Source organism: Mandrillus leucophaeus, unplaced genomic scaffold (assembly GCF_000951045.1).
Source record: "Mandrillus leucophaeus isolate KB7577 unplaced genomic scaffold, Mleu.le_1.0 Scaffold79, whole genome shotgun sequence".
NCBI lineage: Eukaryota > Metazoa > Chordata > Mammalia > Primates > Cercopithecidae > Mandrillus > Mandrillus leucophaeus.
Window position 1 is genome coordinate 1849267 of NW_012108585.1, and position 23933 is coordinate 1873199.

Sequence of the window (23933 nt, forward strand, 5' to 3'; positions counted from 1 at the left end):
AAAAAAAAAAAAAAACACTATAGAGATATAGTCAAGAGACCTTGGCAATTGATTTGACTTGGAAGGCAAAGGAGAGGGAGGAGTCACAAAGGACACCAACATTTCAGGCCTGGATCCAGGAAGAGAATTGAAAGACAGAGAACATGCATGATTGAAATGAAAGTGTGTAATCAATCAGCATTTTAACTTCTATATTTGGCTCTCTAGGACGTTTCACTCAACCCACATTTTATGATCAAAAGGACAGTACCCAGGGTGCCTGGTCCCCTGTGTCTTTGACCCCATTCCTGCAGTGTTACCCCCAGAAACTGGAAGCACGTCATCATGGGAGTTTTCCTGGATAACCGATACTGAATTATCGATGGGAATACCAAATCAGATTTTTAAAATGTTAATTTAACTTTTACTTTTTTAGAGACCTCTGTCATCCAGGCTGGAGTGCGGTGGTACAATCAGAGCTCACTGCAGCCTTGACGTCCTGTGATCCTCCCGCTTCAGCCTCCTGAGTAGCTAGGATTGCAGACATGTGCCACCATGTCCAGCTAATTTTTTTTTTTTTTTTTTTTTTGGTAGAGATGAGGCCTCGCTATGTTGGCCAGGCTGGTCTCAAACTCCTGGCCTCAAGTGATTGTCCCACCCCGGCCTCCCAAAGTGCTGAGATTACAGGTGTGAGCTACCATGCCTGGCCCCATATTAGATTGTGGAGGGACTACATACATTTCACAAACAAGCGATTCTGAAAACATTGGAAATTGTTGAAGTCCTCCTTTATTGCACTCTCTCTCCTCTTCTTCCAAAAGGACCTTAAAATTTTCTCTTTGGCCGGGCGCGGTGGCTCAAGCCTGTAATCCCAGCACTTTGGGAGGCCGAGACGGGCGGATCACGAGGTCAGGAGATCGAGACCATCCTGGCTAACACAGTGAAACCCCGTCTCTACTAAAAAATACAAAAAACTAGCCGGGCGAGGTGGCGGGCGCCTGTAGTCCCAGCTCCTCGGGAGGCTGAGACAGGAGAATGGCGTGAACCCGGGAGGCGGAGCTTGCAGTGAGCTGAGATCCGGCCACTGCACTCCAGCCTGGGCGACAGAGCGAGACTCCGTCTCAAAAAAAAAAAAAAAAAAAAATTTTCTCTTTAACCAAACCACCTCATCACGTGAAACCCTTCCTGCTCTTTTCCTCCTGCTAAAAGCCCTCGCGTTCTTCAAGGCCCTACTCAAATCCCACATCCTGACTACAGCTGCTCCCTTAGGCTCTTCTGACACTTCTTATAGTACACTTTTCTGGACAGGTTTTCTCTTTTCCCCAGCTAGACCAATGCACCTTGGGGCACTCCCCAAGGTCTTACACATTTTTACGTTATCTTATTAAGCAGTGCCAGACTTGAAGCTGAATGTGACTCATGTCTTTGAGGAGAAGACAGAGAGAGATATGTCTGGGACCAGGAATCTCCAAAAGCTCAATTAGCAGTGGATTCTCAGATAAGGGGAGCCACGGTGGAAGCAGCTTCGTCACAGTGAACGGACCGAGTTGTGTGGAAGCCAAAGGGACTCTCCTGGTCTTCACGAGAGGCTGGCCTTCCTGGCCTGCTTCCTCTTTCCCTGAGAGCCAGAGGGGGGCTTTTTTCTTTCAGTCAACAAATATTTTTCTAGCAAATGCCCTTGCGCAACGTCCTATCCACTGAGGAGAAAATGATAAACAAGACCTTTTCCAGAGCCTATGAGGGAAGAAACAAAAGCACAACAGAGGAGCCTGCCGCACTCTTCCTTGTCACACTAAACGCTGCGGCGAAAACATGCGAGAAGCTAGAAATAGAATGATGCTGCTGGGGGCCTTCTCTGGGAGGGACGGTCAGGGAGGGCCTCTTGGAAGGTGTGGCCTCAATGACAGAGGAGCCTGCTCTGCACACAGAGAGGAGAAACCATTCCCCGAAGTCAGCAAGGCACAGCGGGGAGAAACAGGATGGGGTTGGGTGAGGAGGTATAAGGAGTTCCGGGTTCTAGAGCACAACATGAAATCCTAAAGAGGATGGAAAGGTTGGCGGGGTCAGATTCTGAAAGGCGTCGTGTAATCAGATGAGGAGTTGTGACTCCATCCTTTAGAAGATAGGAAACCTTCTAAGGGTTTTAAGCAGAGAAGTCACATGGTCAAATCTAAGCTTTGAACAGAGCTCCTTGATCGCCGTATCCATTGAAAGGCAAGACAATTTTGTGCTATCAAAGTAGTCTTCTCTTGCTGAGGATATAGTTTCTTGGTCAGTTTCACCGTTAAGACTAATCTAAAACGTCCTTCCACGTTCTCTCCAAACCTTATGTTTCTTCACATTCACTCTGTACCTCACCTCTGCCGGTGTCTCCCATGAGCCCCTCACACTAAACCCGGGTCCACCCTTCCAGACCCTTAGCTCTTGACCTGCTTTGTCTTTTCCATCCCCAAGTAAAACTAAGTACAACTCTTTAAAACTATTGTATTTTAATTCCTTCAGCTTTAAGCAGCCTGGCCTGTTCTCAACTCACATATCATTTTGGCTAGAGGAGAAGTCTGGCTCTTTCTGCCCACAAGGCTGTGTGTGCATCTAAGTATGTGTATTAATACTAGTAACTTTGCACGTTTTATAAACCGTGCTTTTTGTGTTACCTCCTATATATCAGAATGTTGTTTTCTGACTTTCACACTATTCGCAGCCTTAGTAACAGGGCCATGGTGCAACGAAGAAAAGAAAGCAGGCCCGATGTGGTGGCTTACGCCTGTAATCCTAGCACTTTGGAAGGCCAAGGCAGGTGATCACCTGAGGTCAGGAGTTTAAGACCAGCCTGGCCAACATGTTGAAACTCATCTCTACTAAAAATGCAAAAATTAGCCGGTCGTGGTGGTGCGTGCCTGTAATCCCAGCTACTCGGGAGGCTGAGTCACAAGAATTGTTTGAACCTGGGAGACAGAGGTTGCAGTGAGCTGAGATCATGCCACTGCACTCCAGCCTGGGCAACAGAGTGAGACTCTGTCTCAAAAAAAAAAGGAAGAAAGAAAGAAAGCAGAGAAGGTGTTATGCTCTAGTGACAGAGAGGACCTGTATTTGGGGAAGAGTATGGATTCCAAGCCAGGGTCAACCATTCAATTGCTGTATGAACAATTACTTAATTTTAGTTTCCCTATTTTCTCCTTTCTTCCTTTCTTCCTTTCTTCCTCTCTTCCTCTCTTTCTCTCTTTCTCTCTCTCTCTCTTTCTCTCTCTCTCTCTTTCTTCTTTCTCTCTTTCTCTCTTTCTTTCTTTCTTTTCTTTCTTTTCTTTCAATGGAGTCTCGCTCTTTCACCCAGGCTGGAGTACAGTGGCGCGATCTCAGCTCACTGCAACCTCCGCCTCCTGGGTTAACGCCATTCTTCTGCCTCAGCCTCTCAAGTAGCGGGGACTACAGGCGCCTGGCTAATTTTTTGTATTTTTAGTAGTGATGGGGTTTCACCATATTAGCCAGGATGGCCTCGATCTCCTGACCTCGTGATCCGCCTGCCTTGGCCTCCCAAAGTGCTGGGATTACAGGCGTGAGCCACCGTGCCCGGCCTTAGTTTCCCTATTTTCAAAGTGAGAATAATAATGGCATATGCCACAAATTTTAGTAAAGATTAAATGAGAAAAATAGATGTGAAACACAGTTCGGTGCACTAGGAGGTGCTTAATAAACGTTGATTAATACTAGCTATTGTCATTGGTTATCAATCAGAAGACATTTGTTACTGCTGAGTAAAATGATACTGGGCACAAAGAGGCTCTCAGAGAAAGTCGAAAAGGTAAGTTTGAACATTTAGGAAGCATTTGATCTACTAGAGAAGTAACAAGTTTATACTTCACCTAAAAAACAGCCCAAGGCAGCATAAGTGGGGTAGGGAGGTGCAGACCATGAGATACATGGATTCATAAAGGCCAAAGAGGTCTCAGGGGATGAGATTCTCATGGGGTGGGATTAATCAAGCATGGTTTGATGGAGGGAGGGAATCTTGAGCATGGATGTGAAAGGAGCTTCAGATCTGGATTGCTGCAGAGCAGAGGAGAACGCTTCCTTGGGAAGAGGATCAGAATGAGGTCTTGGAGGAAAAGTGGGGTTTGTTCTAGGAGTAGAAGGAGATTGGAAAAGGAGACCTCATGTTGGGAAATTCAGGAAAACAATGAGAGGTAAGATGAGACCAAATTGGAAATAAATAATTGGGAACCACTGTAAGTTTTCAAATAGGGGAATATTATGATGTCAAATGAGTATTCGAAAGAAAACTGGTGTTGTATCTATGTGCACTTGTGAGTGAGACCGTGGAGAACTACTCTGGTGTTCAGATGTCAGGAGGGTGAGTACTCACTTGGAAATTGGGAAGGAAATGAGTGAACCTGATGGATATTTTAGGAGGTGTTTGTCTATTGTTCTGAGGTCCATAAACAGCCTTTCTCTACAACAAGAGAGAAAGGGAGAGAAGGCACACGACTCCAGCTAGCGACGCCTTGTCCTCCTCCACCTGCCCCTCCCCTGCCCCATGGAAATCACCCAGGCTGAGGCCCCCACTTCAACAGCAATGCAGCCAGGAGTTCACAAAGGGAAGCATTTCCTTTCCAAAGACTGCTGAGATGGTTTACCCTGTTATGCTAGGAATGTGAACAAAATTGCAAATGTATTTTTATTCTTTCGTTTTTTCTCTTTTTTTTTTTTGAGATAGAGGCTCACTTTGTCACACAGGCTGGAGTGCAGTGGTGTGATCTCAGCTCACTGCAACCTCCACCTCTGAGGTTCAAGTGATTCTCCTGCCTCAGCCTCTCAAGTAGCTGGGATTACAGGTGCGCACCACCACGCCCAGCTACTTTTTGTAGTTTTAGTAGTGACGGGTGTCGCCATGTCGGCCAGGCTGGTCTCGAACTCCTGACCTCAAGTGATCCTCCTGCCTCGGCCTCCCAAAGTGCTAGGATTACAGGCATGAGCACCACACCCGGCCTGTTTTTTTCTGTCTCTCTTTTTTTTTTTGAGACAAGGTCTCAATCTGTCACCCACGCTGAAGTGCAATAGCACAATCACGACTCACTGCAGCCTTGAACTCCTGGGCTCGAGCGATCCTCTAGCCTCAGCCTCCCCGGCACCACCACGCTCGGCTAACTTTACATTCCTTGTAGAGGCAGGGTCTCACTGTGTTGCCTAGGCTGGTCTTGAACTCCTGGGCTCAAGCAAGCCTCCCACCTCAGCCTCTCAAAGTGCTGGGATTGTAGGTGTGAGCTACTGCACCTGGCCACAAGTGTATTTTTATTTTTATTTTTATTTCGAGACAGAGTTTCACTCTTGTTGCCCAGGCTAGAGTGTAATGGTGCGACCTCAGCTCACTGCAACCTCCACCTCCCGAGTTCAAGAAATTCTCCTGCCTCAGCCTCCCGAGTAGCTGGGATTACAGGTATGTGCCACCATGCCTGGCTGATTTTGTATTTTTAGTAGAGACAGGGTTTCTCCATGTCGATCAGGCTGGTCTCGAACTCCTGAGCCACCACTACAGGCCAAGTGGTTTTTTGTTTTGTTTTTTTTCAGACGGAGTCTTGCTCTATCGCCCAGGCTGGAGTGCAGTGGTGCGATTTCGGCTCACTGCAAGCTCCGCCTCCCCGGTTCATGCCATTCTCCTGCCTCAGCCTCCCGAGTAGCTGGGACTACAGGTGCCGCCACCACACCTGACTAATTATTTTGTATTTTTAGTAGAGGTGGGGTTTCACCATGTTAGCCAGGATGGTGTCGATCTCCTGACCTCATGATCCACCCGCCTCGGCCTCCCAAAGTGTTGGGATTACAGGCGTGAGCCACCGCGCCCGGCCGCCAAGTGTATTTTTAAATTACACATTCTGTAGCTCCCCACTGGGTGACCAAGTAAGAGTGCTTTTCTTTTCTTTCAGTCAACAAATATTTTTCTAGCACTTCCCACATACCCTTGTGTACGATCCTATCCACTGGGGAGAAGACGGTAAACGAGACCATTTCCAGAGCCTGCGAGGGAAGAAGCAAAAGCACAACAGAGGAGCATGCCGCACTCTTCCTTGTCACACTAAACGCTGCAGCTAAAACATGCCAGAAGCTAGAAGTAGAATAATGGCGGTGGGGGCCTTCTCTGGGAGGGATGGTCAGGGAAGGCCCCTTGAAAGGTGTGACCTCAATGACAAAGGAGTCTGCTCAGCACCCTGGAAGAGGCCCCCACCTAGGCTCGTGGCTATTTCTGGATAGGTTTCTAGGTGTGAGGGCGCCTGTCTGGGGAGAGGGGCAGATGTGGGAGGTGGCTCCATTTCCTGCAGAAATCCTGCGATGCTCAAGGCCCTGGGTGCTGGGAAGTCAGTTCTAGACATCGGTGGGTTTGTGTAAATGGCTAATGACCTGAAATCAGGCCCTCGTCCTGTGGGGCAGGGATTTTGTTTCAGGTACTGCTCTGAAGTATGGTGGAAAGCACAGAGTTGCTTTGGGGTCTCAGGTCTACTTGTCTGGGTCTCTGTTTTTGTTCTCTTAACTCTAGGCTGGATGGGCGTGGCCCCTTAAGGAAATGAAAATGGGTTACTGAGTCCTAGCAGAAAAAGGAGGAGATCTTGGAGTTCCTGTCTTCCAACACGCACCTCTTTGGTTGTGATGGTGAAGTGGGACAGTGCCATCTCAGCAGGGACCTTGGATGTGCCCTAGAGGGGGTCTTGGAGGTGTAGCGGCGTTGCACCCCCTCCCACCATCCTGCCTACCCTGTGGTTTTGGTGGCACAGATATTTCAGAGAGTAGTCTTCCTGAGAACCCTACATCGAGTATACTACCACCCCATTCTTGATTCTGGTCCCCTCTTTATTTTCCTCACAGTATTCACTGGACCTAACGTATTATGTATTTGTTTGTTCACTGCCGTGTCTCTGGCACTTGGAGCAGTAACTGGCACATATTGGGCACCCAGTGCGTAACTCATTTGATTAATGAATGTGTTGAATGACTGAATGGATGAATGAAGAGGAGGAACAGAGCAGATGTCTGACCAGCTCATTCTGGCTTCTGGAAGGATCCTGATTGGGAATTTTGCGTCTTTCCCTCCCCACTGCCTCCTAGTCACTACTAAGGAATAGAGACCCTGATTCCTACATTTTTTTTTTTTTTTTGAGGTGGAGTCTTGCTCTGTCACCCAGGTTGGAGTACAGTAGCACCATCTCGGCTCACTGCAACTTCCACCTCCCAGGTTCAAGTCCCAAGGAGCTGGGACTGCAGACATGTGCCACCACATCTGGCTACTTGTTATATATTTTTTATTACAGATGAGATTTCACCATGTTGGCCGGGCTGGTCTCGAACTCCTGACCTCAGGTGATCTGCCTGCCTTGGCCTCCCTAAGAGCCCCACATTCTTAACTACTGTGGTATGTTTGAATTGACACTTGCCTCTTAGGAAGGGGAAACTTTTTAGACCCCGAGGAAATCCGTAGTTATTGCAAAGGCCTTTCCCTGCCTGTTGGGCATTTACCAGATCTTTCTTCCTACACAGAAGAGAGCCTCTCCTGGTTGAATCCTGCTATAAATCTCACTAGTGACCCACAAACAGGGGTCCTGATGTGACCTGCTCATTAACACAAAACCATCAGTCCCCATACAGCTTCCTCACGCCCCAGTCAGGTGGAGGCGCAAAGTTTCCGTTCTGCCCGTGCTGATGAAACCAGTCGCCAGCATTTACCTTTCTAAGGGGTCCTTTCTCCTCCCACCCCAGCCTACTCCAGCACGAGAATGTAAGAGAATGTAAGAGAATGTAACAGCTGCCTGGCCTCAGTTCTGTGGCCACTCAAGAATTGACTCGCATCTGTCTGCCAGGACAGAGAGCGTCCTGAGGGGGTTGGGGTGTGTGTATGTGTGTGTGTGTGCGCCTGCGTGCACATGTGTGTATAGGGGAGTTCAGTTTCAGGTACCACACATCTGGAAGTCGGAGAAAGAAGCCAACTGCACATGTTAGAGCCATTCGTAGGGGGGCAATTTTTTTTTAAAAAAAAGCATTTTTAATAGGCCGAGAGTCTGGTGGAAAGTCTGGGGCGGGGCAGGGGGCGGGGAGTGGAGTGGAAACAGCTGCGGGAGTGCTTCTTGTCTCCATATATGTTTATAAGGCACTGAGGGCAGGATTAGCAGCTCCTGGGAAGTCTGGCCCTAGTTGCTGTGTCAGCCTGTCCTGGGGGCAGTCAAAGCCGCAGTGACCATTAGCAGGCACCCAGGCCTGTCTTTGGCTCAGAAACGGTGGCCCCCAATGTAGCCTGGGTTGAACCTAGAAACTGCAGGACCGGAGAGATTTTACTGGAGCCTGATGGAAGGGTGACAGGTGAGAGGCACTGGTGTGAGGGACAAGTGTCACAGGTGGGGAGGAAGAACGCCGCTATCTAGTGGTGGAAATGTGTGAGGATCACAGTCCTCAGGGAGAGAAGGTGTTGCAGGCGGCAGGGTGGTGAGCTGGGCATGGGCTGGGCAGGAGGCTTCGGGGACCCGGAGAAGCAGGAGGGCATGGGCAGCCCTAGCTGTGCAATCCCGGGAAGGACTGGTAGGTGGAGTTAAGGATATTTGGACTAGGAAACGCTTTGAAGCTTTTCTCTTGTCCTCCCTACTCGGGACCTGGTCCCCTCCCCTCCATAAAACCATTAGCTCCTGGTGCCAGCCCTATCTCTGCTCCATCTCTCTTGGTTCCAGTCGGTGCATTCACAGACCTTCTGCCCTGGGGGACGAGGAGGATTTATGGGGGAGGGGGAGGGGGAGGGGCATCCTTCAGAGGAGGGGAGGTCTGAGGAGAGTCGGGTGTGGGGGCTGTTAGTCCCGGGCTGGAGGCCGGCTCATTTCCGAGCTGGCTCTGCATGACAAAGGGGAAGGAGCAAGTTTCTTCTTTGATCTGCCCCTTGCCGGCCCCACACACCTGCCTGTTGGTTCCCCCGCTCCAGCTGAGACTTCTAGGAGGAAAATCAAAAGGGGGTGGGGGAAAGGCTGTGTCCCAGCTCTCCTGGATCCTGCTTGGGCCACCTTCGTCTCCTGGTGGCCCCAGGACAAAAATACTTCCTGGGCCGATGGCCCGAAGCACCTGCCGCCCCCTCCCGGAGAGCCTGGGGACGTCGACGCGCGAGAGCGGCGCAGTGAGCCGGGGCTGCGCTCGCCAGGTCCGGGGCCTCGGGGGCCCGGGGAGGCCGCTGGAGGCGCGGGTCACGCCCAGACGCAGGCCCCAGAGGACCGCGGGGGAGCCGCAGGGGGCGTGTGTCTTAGGCTCGGGCTCGCTCCAGGGTCCGGAGCACGGATCTGCCGCGGGCCTGACGAGCTGGGGACAGGGGTTCTCGGGGATGGATAGAGGAACCGGCGTGAGTTACAGCAGGCAGGAGGCCGAGAGGTGGGAGGCTCGGGAGCTACCGGGGAAGGGCCGTGGCATCTGGAAGATGCGTCCTCAGCTCAGGCATTTGATGCCAGAGCTGCCGCCTGGCGTTGGCAGTGTCCTCGGTGCAGCTGCTGGGCAAGATGCTCAGTGCCGCCCTCGAGGGGCAGGAGGGGCAGGGGCCGCCTAGGGAGGCGCCACCTCAGCCACCAAAGCTTTCCCAAGCGGGCGGTTCGCGGTGTGTCTTTTACATTTCTCAGAGAAGGTGCCTTGAGAAAGTGAAAAGTGCTTGATCTGTACACAAGGGTTGGGACTCAGAAAATCTGCTGCGGGTGAGAAGGGCACAGATGGAGAGGGGAAACTCCTCCTTGGGTGCAGGTAAATCCAATGCACCAAAATTTTTTCATCCCACGAAGGAGAGCCTGAGGGTCAGAGAGAAATAAGTCTCTGGGCTGAAATGAGAGGTAGGGACGTAGGGGAGTGGACAGGATGGTCCTCGTTTCTTTGGACGTTCTGCAGCAAGGACAGGTGTGTTTTGCAACAGCCTAAGTGGTCTCCCGGGTGCCGAACGGAGGAACGCAGCAAGCTCCACTCTTGAAATTACTTGTTTTCATTTCTGTTTCTGGTTTCTCAGATCATTATTTCTTTGGAAATTAAGCCCTGCGCAGGGCTCCCACAGTTTGGGGTAAGAGACAGAAGTCCTAGGGTGGGAAGATGAGCGGTGGGAGGTGGAGACTGGAAAGAGGCCGAGCTTCTTTGTGGGGAGCAAGCAGCATGTAAGCATCCGTGCACTTTTCTCCACCTCACCCCGGCTCCTGGTGTGCCCTTATCCGCTGGGCTTCCACACTGACTCTCCATTTCTGTTTTCTCCAGGGAGCCCTACTCTGGAAGCTGTCAGTCCCAGGGCACTGGGGAGGGCTGAGGCCGACCATGCCCAGCCTGCTGCTGCTGTTCACCGCTGCTCTGCTGTCCAGCTGGGTTCAGCTTCTGACAGACGCCAACTCCTGGTGGTGAGTGAGAGGGGCTGAGGTCCTGCCTGCACAGCCGGAGGCCGCCTTCAGCGGCTGAGATGAGGAGGAAGGACACCGTGTGTCCATGGTACCTTGATTCCTAGGAAAACTAAGGGCCTCTTTTATCCCAGGACAACTAAGAACGCTCTGTGCCTCTCTCAGCCCTTACCTTTGTCAGGGTTCCCTGAGGATAAAGAACCCATTCATTTGATTTTTTTTCTCTAATCCTGTCCACATTCCCTTTTCCTTGGACCTTCCCTCGTGCCCATGAATTGTTAGAAATTGCTCTGGGGTAAAAAAAAAAACAAAAACTTGGAAGTTTTTGTTCCTTTGTTTTGTGTGTTTTGCTGGTAGGAGATAGAATTCCTCTTTTCTAAGTCTGAAGGCCAGATGAGGGGTTCACAGCACCATGGGTGGCTGGCTTTCTTCTTGTGTTTTAAAGGCTATTGTCATTGCCAAGTTGACATGGAAATGGCAGGCGATCACCACCTATTTTGCATGGTCTCTGCCACTAGCATTTTTACTCAGATGGCAAATCTGCAACCTTCTCATCTAACACTCTATATGGCTGGTAGATGATGAGCAAAAGGGAGAGCCTCTGAACTGGTGAAGAGTGGATGAGAGGAGGCTCAAAGTGAGACATGGCAGTGAAAACATGTAGAATAGATCGTGATGTATGTAAAGTGATTGGATGTTAAAGGCACAGGGGAGTCCCATGCAAAGGAATTGATTGCTTTCATGGCTTACCATGCAGTTGGGCTGCACTGAACTAGTCACTCCTACTCCTTGAATGAGGCCTGTGCTCTCCCGTTGAGGTTTGGCTCCTTTTGCCCTCTACCTAAAATGAAGAGCTGCCCCCCACCCCTTGTCTTCTTATCTGCCTGCCCCCCCCATTCTTAAGATCCAGTTCAGGCCGGGCGCGGTGGCTCAAGCCTGTAATCCCAGCACTTTGGGAGGCCGAGGCGGGTGGATCACGAGGTCAGGAGATCGAGACCATCCTGGCTAACATGGTGAAACCCCGTCTCTACTAAAAATACAAAAAACTAGCCAGGCGAGGTGGCGGCGCCTGTAGTCCCAGCTACTTGGAGGCTGAGGCGGGAGAATGGCGTGAACCCGGGAGGCGGAGCTTGCAGTGAGCCAAGATCGCGCCACTGCACTCCAGCCTGGGTGACACAGCGAGACTCCGTCTCAAAAAAAAAAAAAAAAAAAAAAAGATCCAGTTCAAATTCTGGCCATTTCCCTATAAAGGCTTCTCTTCAGCCTTAAGAGCTATTTTCCTCTCTGATCACAGCAGATCCAGACACTGGAGTCTGTCTGGGGCATTTGGCCTCTCGCGTGTCCTTTGTGTTCATGCCTCAGCTTCCTTCAGTTTGTCCTTTGAAGGCCAGAACTCTGATTTACTAATTTTTCTTTCCAGTGCCTTGTACACAGGGAAGCGTTCCCTAAATGTGCTGAATGAATGACTTCATGCTGCACACAGGCGCATGCTCACGCCTGGGCCTTACCTTCCCCTTTCTGGATTGCTGTCATAGGTCATTAGCTCTGAACCCGGTGCAGAGACCCGAGATGTTTATCATCGGTGCCCAGCCCGTGTGCAGTCAGCTTCCTGGGCTCTCCCCTGGCCAGAGGAAGCTGTGCCAACTGTACCAGGAGCACATGGCCTACATAGGGGAGGGAGCCAAGACAGGCATCAAGGAATGCCAGCACCAGTTCCGGCAGCGGCGATGGAACTGCAGCACAGTGGACAACGTGTCTGTCTTTGGGAGAGTCATGCAGATAGGTAAGAGGCCATTACAAGAGGGCTCGGCTAAGGAATTGCATTAGTTTGGGAACAATGAAGCGCTCTCAGGACTGGCACAGGGAGAGCCCAAATGGAGCCTAACTGGGCTCTCTCTAGGCTTGGCAGCGGTGTGCACCAAGCACCAAGAGAGGCACATGAGGAAGTGGGCTCTGGGAGGCTGCAGAAACCACGCGCTTCCTGGTCCTCTAGCTCTCTGCCTTCCAGCCTCACCCGGGGCAGGCTGCTTGGGACTCATTGAGAGGGGGCAGAACGTCTGAGCTGATTTAGAGTGGATTAGGAGAGCCGCCCAGCCCATCGCCACTGCCTTTGTCTCTCAGCACAAAAAAGAGCCTTGGGTAGAGAACCAGAAATTGCAGCCCTGAACGTCTGTTGGATTTTTGTCTTTTCCACTTGAACCTTTGAAACAGAGATAGAAATGTTGGGCCAAACTGGTGATAGCTGTAACTAACCCAACCCCATCCAGTCCCAGCTTTTTCATTTGAAAGGGATGTGTGAACCTGGGGGAAGGGGTCAGACGAAAGAAAAGATGAGAGGGAGAGGGCCAGGTCTTCCTGGATTCCTGTCCCTTCCCCTCTCCCACTGCTGGCCAAGGATTCTTGGGCTACCCTATGGCTTAGATGGAGGTGTGATCTGAGGTCTAATTGTTTTCGGTCCTTTTGAAATGCAATCCTCCCCTCTCTGGCAAGAAATTGAGAAATCCGGCCCTATTCTACTGGGTCTTATCCCCAGGGCCATAAAAGCGAAGTGTTAGAATGCTGTGTTCCTTCTGCCTGACATTCTCCCAGAACACCTCCCTTCAGAAGGTTACCTGAGGCTGGAGTTTCCTCAGAGAGGGATTTCAGCCTGGCAGGGGAGTTGGGGAAGTAGAGATTTCTTCGTGCTCCTCTCTTAGGGAGGATACTCGGAAGGCTCCTTGCCCCTCCCACTTATTCCAGACCTCTTTCCCTACCCTCTCTGTCCATATCGAGAAGTAAGGCCCAATGCAGTAACCTGTAATCCAGCACCTTGGGAGGCTGAGGCAGGAGGATTGCTTGAGGCCAGGAGTTCAAGACCAGCCTGGGCAACATAGTGAGACCTCTGTCTCTATTAAAAAAATTTTTTTAAGAGAGAGAGGGAATTAAAGATGGAGAAAGTACACGTTGAAACTTGCTCCTCTCTTGCTTCCTTCGGTATCAACTCAGGGTGCATGAAAGGAAGGTCCTAGTGTTCCCGGGACAGTCTTAGGGGCGGCTTTCCCAACAGACTGGACTTGGGGGTTTAGTGGGATTTACTTACAGTTTATTGATTCTTCTCAAACCCACTTGGCATTTGTCTCTCCTTTCTGGCGAAAATCTTGGCAGCACTCCTGCCCTGTGTTGTGGGCAAGGAGACTAGGACGGCCCAGGTGCAGAGAGAGTCTCCTCTGATCTCTTTTGGAGTTAATGTCTCTTGGGGACCTAATGTAGGCCTGATGTTGGCTAGATCTTTTCATGTGTATTTCATGTGCCTAAAGGCCCCAAAGTGAGGCTGTACCTTAGGAAAGAAAGGGGTTGGCAAGAAAAGACACCCCGCTGGGTTCAGATGTGCACTAGGTGCCTAGCGAAAGCAAACCCTGTCGAAGAGAGCCCTATTCTGTTACAAAATGGAACCCTTCTGTTTGCCTGATTTTCCCCTTCCTTTTTATAGCATCACTGAAGGCTCATGCTACCTGGGAGGCTGTCCTCCCTTCCTCCCCCCAGCCCTGAGTAGCTCCTGGTGAGTCCTCGGTCGCCCTATCTTGAGAATGACAAAGGCTTCCTTTCTCCTTTGAAGCTGCTGCGAAAGTCGGTCACCAGAGGGCGGCAGAGCAGCTTGGAGGAGCCTCTGCCCGTTGCCCAGCCTCTGCCTAGGGAGCTTGGAGGCACCTTGGGCTGCTATGGAACAGAGAGGGCATGAAATTGTTCTGCTCTCCTGTAGGAGAAAGACACGCGTCCCTCATGGCTGTTTTTTTTTTTTTTTTAGCCGTTTATTCTTGAGATGGTTAGAGATTCAGCTCTGAACTGTTGCATATATAGATAAACCCCAACGTTGCATGTCCATTCTGAAACCCCGAATTACCTCTTTCTTGCTGAAGGTAGCAACAGTAGATGGCACTCAGTAGGCTTACCCAAGGGCCCAAAGGCTGTCCCATGAAGGCAGAGCTACCCACACTCAGCTTCTGATGAAGCCCCGACTGAAAGAGGCAGGCAGCGCTCCGGAGGGCAAATCTGGACCCCAAACAGTCATGATAGGGTAGAATCGTCTGAGTACAAAATGTCGGGTGTGTTAGTTCAGCTGCAGGTACGTGATTTTAGAAGGCAGTTCTGAGAGGGCTGATTCAACTCTGAAAAGTGTGTTTGCTAAAGAATGATAGAAATAAATCAGACATATGTAGCTTGGAAAAGTGAAAACGTAAAAGGCTTAATAGTTGTTTTCAAACGCGGAAGAGCTGTCAAATGGGAAAGGGATTATACACAGTGCAACTGCAGCAGGCAGAAATCATGAGGAGGCATATTTCAACTTAATACAAGAAGGAGCATTCTGGTGATTAGAGTCATTTAAAAAAAGATGGAATGGATTGCCTTGAAAACCCAGCCCACTTCTCTGAGGAACTCTGTAGAGGGCAAGCTCCCGGTGGATATGGAGGATAGCTCGGGGCTGCAGCCTGGGAGGCTCCCTCCGTTCCAGGATGCCATGTCAGGTGGTTGAGGCTGCATTTTAAGGAGATGAATTCCTCAAAGTGGGGCCCAGACCCTCCTCCCTGAGAGCCTCTTTGGCCATCTTACCATCCCCAGTGCTCCTTATCTCATTCTGAGCCCCGTAGACCAGGTCCTATTGGCCAAATCATGAGTGTAACTTCCTGCCATCATTTCGGTTTTTCTTGGGCTATTCTTATTTCACAACTGACCAGAAGCCAGCCACTGGTTCATAGAGAAAAACGGACTCACTCAGCATGGTCTGTTTGTAAACTTCACTGTGTCATGCCCAGATCATCAAGAAGTAAGGCCAAGGGGGAGATTTCTCTAGACCTATTGATTGATTTCAGACTGCTTCCCTTTCTACCTCCTAAGACAAGACTGTGGGATTCTCCCTGGTTTAATCTCTGAGATCAGGATTGAATCTGTTTCCTGCTAAGAATCACTCCCTTCTCTCTGTATCTTAGTCCCTATAAGTATCATTTGTTATTTCTTACAACCGCTTTATTGAGATATATAACTCACATACCATGAAATTCACCATTTTAAAGTGTACAATTCAGTGGCTTTTAGCATATTCACAAGGTTGTGCAACCATCACCACTATCTAATTCCATAACATTTTCACCACTCCATAGAGAAACTGCATACTCGTTAGCTGTCACTCTCCGTATTCCAACCCCCAACCCTAGGTAACCACTATTCTTTCTCCACGGATTTGCCTATCCTGGGCATTTCTTATAAACGGGATTATATAATATATGGCCTTTCGTGACTGGCTCCTTTTACTTAGCACCATGATTTAAAGGTTCATCTGTGTTGTAGTCTACATATATTTCTTTTTTTTTTTTTTTTTTTGAGACAGGGTCTCACTGTGTTGCCCAGGCTAGAGTGCAGTGGTGTAATCATAGCTTATTGCAGCCTCCAGCTCCTGGGCTTAAGCAATTCTTCCACCTCAGCCTCCTGAGAAGCTGGGACTACAGGCACATGCTATCATGCCCAGCTAATTTTTTTTTTTTGAGATGGAGTTTCACTCTTGTTGCCCAGGCTGGAATGCAATGGTATGATCTCGGCTCACTGCAACCTCTGCCTCCTGGGGTCAAATGATTCTTCTGTCTCAGTCTCCGATTAGCTGGGATTATAGGTACCTGCCACCATGCCTGGCTAGTTTTTGTATTTTTAGTAGAGACAGGGTTTTACCATGTTGGCCAGGCTGGTCTCGAACTCCTGACCTCAGGTGATCCATGCTCCTTGACCTCCCAAAGTGCTAGGATTACAGGCATGAGCCACCATGCCCAGCTTAATTTTTTCTTTTTTAATGTTTTTGTAGAGATGAGGTACTGCTATGTTGCCAAGCTGTTCTGAAACTCCTGGCTTCGAGTGAGCCCCCTGTCTCGGCCTCCCAAATTGCTGGGATTACAGGTGTGAGTCACCACACCCAGTCACTTTTTATGGCTGAGTAATATTCCATTGCATGGATAATACCACATTTTGATTACCCATTTACCCACTGATAGTTTGGTTGTTTTCATTTTTTGCCTGTTATGAATAATGCTGCAAGAAGCATTCCTATGCCAGTTTCTGTGTGGACATATGTTTTCATTTCTCTTGGGTATAAAGGCACTCCCAAGATATTGCAGGTTTGCAGGTTTGGTTCCACTGTACTGCAGTAAAGTGAATATGCAATAAAGTGAGTTGCATGAATTATTTGGTTTTCCAGTGCATATAAAAGTTATGTTTACACTATTCTATCATCTATTAAGTGTGTAATAACATTACGTCTTAAAAAAAGGTACAGTCCCTTAATTAAAAATATTTTATTGCTAAAAAATGCTGACAGAAACACAAAGTAAGTACATGCTATTGGAAAAGTAGCACTGATAGATTTGTAGCAGGATTGCCACAAACCTGCAATTTGTAAAAAACGCAACACCAGCCGGGCGTGGTGGCTCGTGCCCGTAATCCCAGCACTTTGGGAGGCCCAGGCGGGCGGATCACAAGGTCAGGAGATCGAGACCATCCTGGCTAACACGGTGAAACCTCATCTCTACTAAAAATACAAAAAATTAGCCAGGCGCGCTGGCGTGCGCTTGTAGTCCCAAATACTCTGGTGGCTGAGGCAGGAGAATGGCGTGAACCCAGGAGGCGGAACTTGCAGTGAGCCAAGATTGTGCTATTGCATTCCAGCCTGGGCGACAGAGTGAGACTCCGTCTCAAAAAAAAACCAAAACCAAACACACAAACAAAAAACGCAACACCTGCACAGCAGAGGAAAGCTGAGCACAGTAAAACAAGGAGCTTTGCCTGTGTTCTTAGGAGTGGGATTGCTGTGTCCTGTGGGAACTCTGTGTTGAACCTCGTGACTGTTAGCCTTAGACTGCCAGATTGTTTTGCAAAGCAGCTGCACCGCCTACCATTCCCACCCACAGGAAGGGAGGTTTCTGGTTTTTCCATATTCTCACCAACTTGTTATTGGCCGTCTTTTTGGTGATAGCCATCCTAGTGGATGTGATCTGGGCTTGCATGTCCCTGATAGCTTGAGTATTCTGAAACAGGCATTTTACTGAAATAGAACATATATTATATGAATTTTTAGGTGGTTCACCCCAACAGTAAAGGGGAACATAGTTGGGATTTTCTACTGGAAAATGATCTGGGTATTAAGAGGGACCGTGATGAGTGTCTGGAATTGTAGGTGCTATAAATGTGGTTCCCAGTGCTCTTGAGTTAGCAGGCAGTGTGGATCCTGTGGAAGAGAGAGGAAGACAGCGTGGATCTTTCTAGACACTGTAATTCTAGTTCATTTTTGACTCCTGGCCTCTGCCACTGTCTAGCTAGATAATGGCAGCAGTACAGACAGACAGATGTGCAACTCATAGAGTGATGAGAAATGGCATCTGTGAGGGAGATATTTGTTAGGCTACGGTGTCCTACTCTTGATCCCATGATCTCTTCCTTAGCCTCATTCCGTTCGACTCCCGTGTTCTATGTGTTTCTGAATGCCTATTCTCCCCTCCGCTGAGGTCTCCCTCCTAGGAACCTACCGGTCACACAGGCTGTTCTGCAGTGGGTATTAGTGCAGGCCAGGGCTGGAGGGACTTTTGTTTTGTTTTGTTTTTGTTGTTTTTTTGTTTGTGTTTTTGAGACAATCTCACTCGGTCGCCCAGGCTGGAGTGCAGTGGCCCCGTCTTTGCTCACTGCAACCTCCGCCTCCTGGGTTCAAGCAATTCTCTGCCTCAGCCTCCCAAGTAGCTGGGATTACAGGCACCCGCCACCACGCCCGGCTAACTTTTTGTATTTTTAGTAGAGACGGGGTTTCACCATCGTGGCCAGGATGGTCTTGAACTCCTGACCTCGTGATCCACCCGCCTCGGCCTCCCAAAGTGCTGGGATTACAGGTGTGAGCCACCGCGCCCGGCCAGGGACTTGTTTTATTCTGGGTGGTTTCCTAGGGCTGAGCTAGGGCCCAGAGGCGGAAATAAAACTGAGCCGATTTCAGCCCATTATAAAGAGACGTTTTCTAGCATTAGAGCTACAGGAAGCGAAAAGCGCTCCTCCTGAGCCCCCTGCCCCAGGAGTGTCAGCAGAGGCTGCGGTGTGCGGGTCAGTCGGGGAGATGGGGAGAAGGACAGTCTCTGGGAGAGGACAGTGCACCCCCTTACTGCCCCTGCCTCGTTTTGCAGGTAGCCGTGAGACCGCCTTCACCTACGCAGTGAGCGCCGCAGGTGTGGTCAACGCCATCAGCCGGGCCTGCCGCGAGGGCGAACTCTCCACCTGCGGCTGCAGCCGGACCGCGCGGCCCAAGGACCTGCCCCGGGACTGGCTGTGGGGTGGCTGTGGGGACAATGTGGAGTACGGCTACCGCTTCGCCAAGGAGTTTGTGGATGCCCGGGAGCGAGAGAAGAACTTTGCCAAAGGATCGGAGGAGCAGGGCCGGGTGCTCATGAACCTCCAGAACAACGAGGCTGGCCGCAGGGTAAGCTGGGCCTCCCCGGCCTCCCCAGCACTGCAGACCTCGGGGCTGTTCCCGGGCTGTGCCACCAGCTGTGGCCTGGCCATCAAGGAAACGGGTTCGTCTGACCGTGAAGATTCTTACCTACAATTGCAAGTTTAGATGTCCACACTATTGAACAAAGCCTTTTCAAAATGCCTCACTTCCCAATGGCCACATGTGCTTTTTTTTGTTTTGTTTTTTGTTTTGTTTTGTTTTGTTTTTCACTTACTTTATTATTTCACAGTTCCTAGAGGACTTAGGTGCAATGTTTGGATCAGAATTCCAGACATAAGGATTAGAGCAGAGCTCTTGTCTTGGCCACCCCTGCTTTGCAACTTGAACAGATAATGCGATTGGGTGTTCAGGCCATTAGACCTCATCTAGGGTTTATGCTCTGTTAAAGGCTCCGGTAAAACCAGAGTCGACTTTTAAGAACTGCTATCATACGTATCCAGAAACCCAGTCAAAAAACATATTCAAGTACTAATGACAAACACACTTCTGTGCTAGGAGTGTTTAAACCTAAGTGGAAGTGTGAGAAGACAGCCATCTGTTTAAGGTTCAAGGAAACAGCCTCCCCAGTTTCATGTAAGATGTGACCGCCTTTTAAGCCTCAGTTTCAGTAGAAACAACAACGCAGGTTTGAGGGGAGCTTGGTTCATTGCATGTGCAGAGCACACCTGGGCAGCAGCTTCAGGGCCCCAGGCGGCGTGCTGGAAAGCGGGAACCCTCTCCGCCTGCACCTTGTTCCTGAAAACCCCTCCTCTGAGCACGCATCCGGCCTCCACTTTTCTTTGCTGTCCCCCATCATGGCTGCCTCTGCCACACGAAACTGGGGGGCCTGCCCCACAGGAAGCTCTGCCTTTTGCTGCTTCTGCATAGTCAATGTTGACAGGGACCGAGGGCGACATGGGTGTGCACCCGGGTTTCCCCTGAGAAGGATCTGAGGTCTGAGCACTGGGTGGCGAGAGGCTCTTTCTCCTGCAAACAGAGCTCTCAGGAAACAGCACGGACTTCTTTCTTGGAGTGTTGTCCCCACTCGGGTCTATGTCAAGCCAGCTGGCTCTGGTTCCCAGGTGACGTATCGTAACAAAGATGAACTCACTCAAAAATGAGAATGGTGGCTGGGCACAGTGGCTCACGCCTGTAATCCCAGCACTTTGGGAGGCAGGCAGGTGGATCGCCTGAGGCCAGGAGTTCGAGACCAGCCTGACCAACATGGTGAAATTCTGTCTCTACTAAAAATACAAAAAATTAGCTGGGCATGGTGGTGCGTACCTGTAGTCCCAGCTACTTGGGAGGCTGAGGCAGGAGAATTGCGTGAACCTGGGTGGCGGAGGCTGCAGTGAGCCGACATCACACCACTGCACTCCAGCCTGGGCAACAGAGCAAGACTCCATCTCAAAAAAAAAAAAAAAGAAAATGGCAATTTCTTAGAAGTTTAATGGTGGCACCCTGGTGATTCAGTAACAGGGTATGAATATATGCCTCAAAATTTCTTTACATAGCAAAATCTAAAAATGTGAACTCATGAGAGGCTGGGCACGGTGGCTCATGCCTGTAATCCCAACACTTTGGGAGGCCGAGGCGGGTGGATCACCTGAGGTCAGGAGTTCAAGACCAGGCTGGCCAACCTGGTGAAACCCCATCTGTAGTAAAAATACGAAAAATTAGCCATACGTGGTGGCACACGCCTGTAATCCCAGCTACTTGGGAGGCCGAGGCAGGGGAACTGCTTGAGCCGGAGGTTGCAGTGAGCCGAGATTGTGCCACTACACTCCAGCCCAGGCAACAGAGCAAGACTCTGTCTCAAAAAAAAAAGAAAAGAAAAGAAAATGTGAACTCATGTATTGGAGCACATATCAAAGAAATGGAATAGGAAGTGTCTTTTGTCTGAATGGGGATTTTGTGGTATTGGCTGGATGGAATGTGGTGCACCTGTGTGCATAGCATCACCCGCCGTGGGGTATCGGGTAGAGACCAGAGTGGATTATTTGCCCAAGGGTCTTCCTTACACCTCCCCTATCCAAAGGCTACTTTTGTTTCCCAGAAAAGGAGGTGTGTAAGGTGGTGTCAGTCTGTGGTGATGTTAGGAGTTCTGGTAGTTGCTAATCCAGGGCAGAGAGACTGGAGGCATCTCAGGTGACTTCTGCTCAGGGCGTGTGTGCAGCCTCCCGGTCTCTCAGGCACCCTGTCCGTCTCCCAGTCCATTTGCCCACGTCTTTGGGTGTCTGAGCCTGAGGAGTAGAGACGTCAGTGAAGGGGTTAAGATCCACACTTTATCTCTTGAATGCCCGGAGTCGATCCAGTTTTTGAGATCCTAGTTGAAACACTGCCCTCCCTAGTCCCCATTGTTAGTAGTTTTTCTCCCACCTGATCTTCAGTTGGGCGTGCTTGCTCTTCTCAAGTATTCCTTACTCCACCTCTGCCTTGGGAGGTTGGCGGTAGGTTCCTGTGGGCAGGGATTGCCCTCTCTACCCCTTTGCTTCAACCGTCCGTGTGCTGTATGTGGGTGGGGCAAATGGATACGCACAGAGGAGTTCCGTGTTGCCTCCTCGGGAGAGGTCAGATTCACAGAGGCTGCTTTCAGCTCTGCTGAGCTGTGCTATGGTGTCCGCACGTGCCTGTGACCAGGCAGGTACCACCCACTCTTCCCCTTTCCCCTGCTGCTGAGTCCGTCTCACTTTATTGCCCTTAATTGTTTGTTGACTTGTCTGGGCTCTTATCTGGCAGCCTTCTCTCCCATGGAGCTTGTTTCTGGCTTGCACACCTTCCCTGTCTGTCTCCCCGCTTAGCCCCTTCCTTCAGGCGCCACACCTCTCCTCTTCCTTAACTCCTTATCTCTCCCTTTGCCTCTGCCTGCTTCAGGTTGGGAATTCCTGGCCCTCTCTATTTTTTATCCTCTCCAAGGAACAGGCCTCGGCCATCAGTCATCATCTGAGGCCGGAGGTATTCACTGCCTGCCTCCTCACACCTACACACAAAGTTCTCCAGCAAGGACTGAGTGATGGCTGGGATGGAAAATAGACAAGTATTTTAGAACCAGATTAAAAAGAAGAAAAGATTATCCAGGATCTGGCATCTTGACACAGAGTCAATCCTAAGCTCCTTTGCCAGAAGTTTCTCTTGGCCTGCAAGAGCATCTGATAGCTCCTTCTTAGACAGTGGCGACAGCACCCGCGGCTGATGTTGTTCTGCCACTGAAGGGTTTGTAAGCATTTTCCAGATAAAAGCCTGGTGCCTAATCCTGTGACATTCCTGTCTGTCACCAGGCTCAACACACCATTAGATAGAAGTGGAAGAGGAGCTGAGAGGGCTTTTCCAGGGACAAATTGTAGAACTACAATATTTTTTAAAGCTTTTTTTTTTTTTGGCTTTTTGAGTTAGCAGTCTGGGCTGAAAATTGGCATTTCCCCCTATCGCCTACAAAAGGAGCTTGTGTGTGTGTGTATATACATATTGATATATATATATATATCAATAGTAAAATATGAAAAAAATTGCAGATATTCCTATCTCTACAACATCTTTGAATTAGGGAAAGGATGGAGGGGGTGTTTAAACTGGTGCGCTTCCTCTTGGATTTGTTTTCCTAAAATTCTGGTCCTTGCCCTCCAGAGTCTTGCTCCGACTCTCCTTCCCCAACTGTGTCTGAGTGTTTGCCCTGCAAGAGATGCTTATCCGTGCCCTGAGCTGCTAAGCAACAAGGTGCGCAGTTTCCAATCCTTAATGTTTCCTTCTCTCAGCAATGCCAGACGCCTGTCATCCCTCTCTAAACTAAGGACCATTTCCAGAGGAATGTCAGGCTGCAGCTCAGACCCAGGGCATTTGGGCCGGAAGGGTAATTGCAGGCCCCGTCTTTGAAGTGTCTGTGGGAATGGGGTGTCAGTTCCTTTATGTCTTGGACCCGGAGCTGCCCGGCTAAGTGCTGGTGCCTTTCACCTTGGGAAGAGCCTTCCTTGCCTTCCTCCTCTGCTCTAAGCCAACTTTAAGCCCCAGGATGGGAGTGGATAAGTGCTTGTTGTTCTGACTCCTTTCTGGGTGGCCTCGGAGGTTAGTGAGCCTCTCTAGAGCTTCAGTTTTTCCACCATAAAATAGTGGGAATAATTCCGTCCCGGAAAAAACTCGGGAAGACTTTTGACAACAGTCATATGCACTGATGATGGCTGTGCTGTCTCTTGCACCTGCAGTGGTCTCTGCTTAGCTCTGAATAAAGACACAATCTGGGGGCTCTTGAAAAGAAATCTAAGAGAAACCCTTGAAAAATGAGTCCTGACTCAGTTGGTGACAATGGCTGTGCATAAGAAAATGGTCTGCAGCCGGCTTGCGTTTTCATCCCGCCATCTGCACGTCTGGGCCTGCTGCCAGGGTTGGTTGCCATGGTGCGTCCGTGTGCTGCCGTTGAAAAGCACTTTGTAAGCAGCTTTCTGGTCTGCTCTTGCTTTTACGTTTTGATTTGGGATCACTCAAGTTCGCATCTACTGCACGTTGCGGTGTTCTGTGACTTCCGGGTTAGACTTGTTTTCCGACGAAGTGCTCCCGCGGGCAGGCCCAGCCGCTGGCAGTTCCCTTGCACGTTGCCTCACTGTGTCACTCCGCCTCTCCCGGGGGGCTCTGGGGGCTGCTAGGGAGGAAGACAAGTGGTCTTGCTTACAAATGGATGGCGTATGGCAAGACTCCTGATGACTCCATGGAGCTAGTGACCACGTGGCAACATGGGGAAAGGGGCGATTTAATTCTCAGGGTATTTGACACGATCAGGGAGAGTTTTGGGCTAACCAGGGCTATGCCAGGGATTTCTGTGATAGGCTTGTGATACAACTGGATTCTTTTTTCTGACTTGCGCTCCTATTATGCAAAAGCTCGACACATTTTGTTGTTTTCTTGTGTTTTGCTTTGTTTCTAGAGATGGAGTCTTGCCCTGTTGCCCAGGCTGGAGTGCAGTGGCACAATCCTAGCTTGCTGCATCCTCAAATTCCTGGGCTCAAGTGATCCTCCTTCCTCGGCCTCCCCAGTAGCTGGGACTACAGGCACTAGCCACAGTGCCTGGCTGTATTTTGTTGGTTATTAGTAATTTGTTTGAGGCGTTGATC

The 23933-nt window shown here is 49.9% G+C and overlaps 1 protein-coding gene across 3 annotated transcripts in view; it reads left to right on the forward strand.

The window, feature by feature from the left end:
- The window catches only part of WNT5B (wingless-type MMTV integration site family, member 5B), an 85625-nt gene that overhangs the window by 59925 nt on the left and 1767 nt on the right, over positions 1-23933 (forward strand). For 2 of the 3 annotated variants that reach the window (XM_011967145.1, XM_011967143.1), the window contains exons 2-4: positions 10216-10352; positions 11885-12132; positions 18530-18822. In XM_011967145.1, the coding sequence (XP_011822535.1) occupies positions 10273-10352; positions 11885-12132; positions 18530-18822 (621 nt within the window). In that variant the 5' untranslated portion in view covers positions 10216-10272. Of the gene's footprint in view, positions 1-8822; positions 9137-10215; positions 10353-11884; positions 12133-18529; positions 18823-23933 lie in introns of those variants that run through there. The other variant, XM_011967142.1, reaches the window with a different exon arrangement.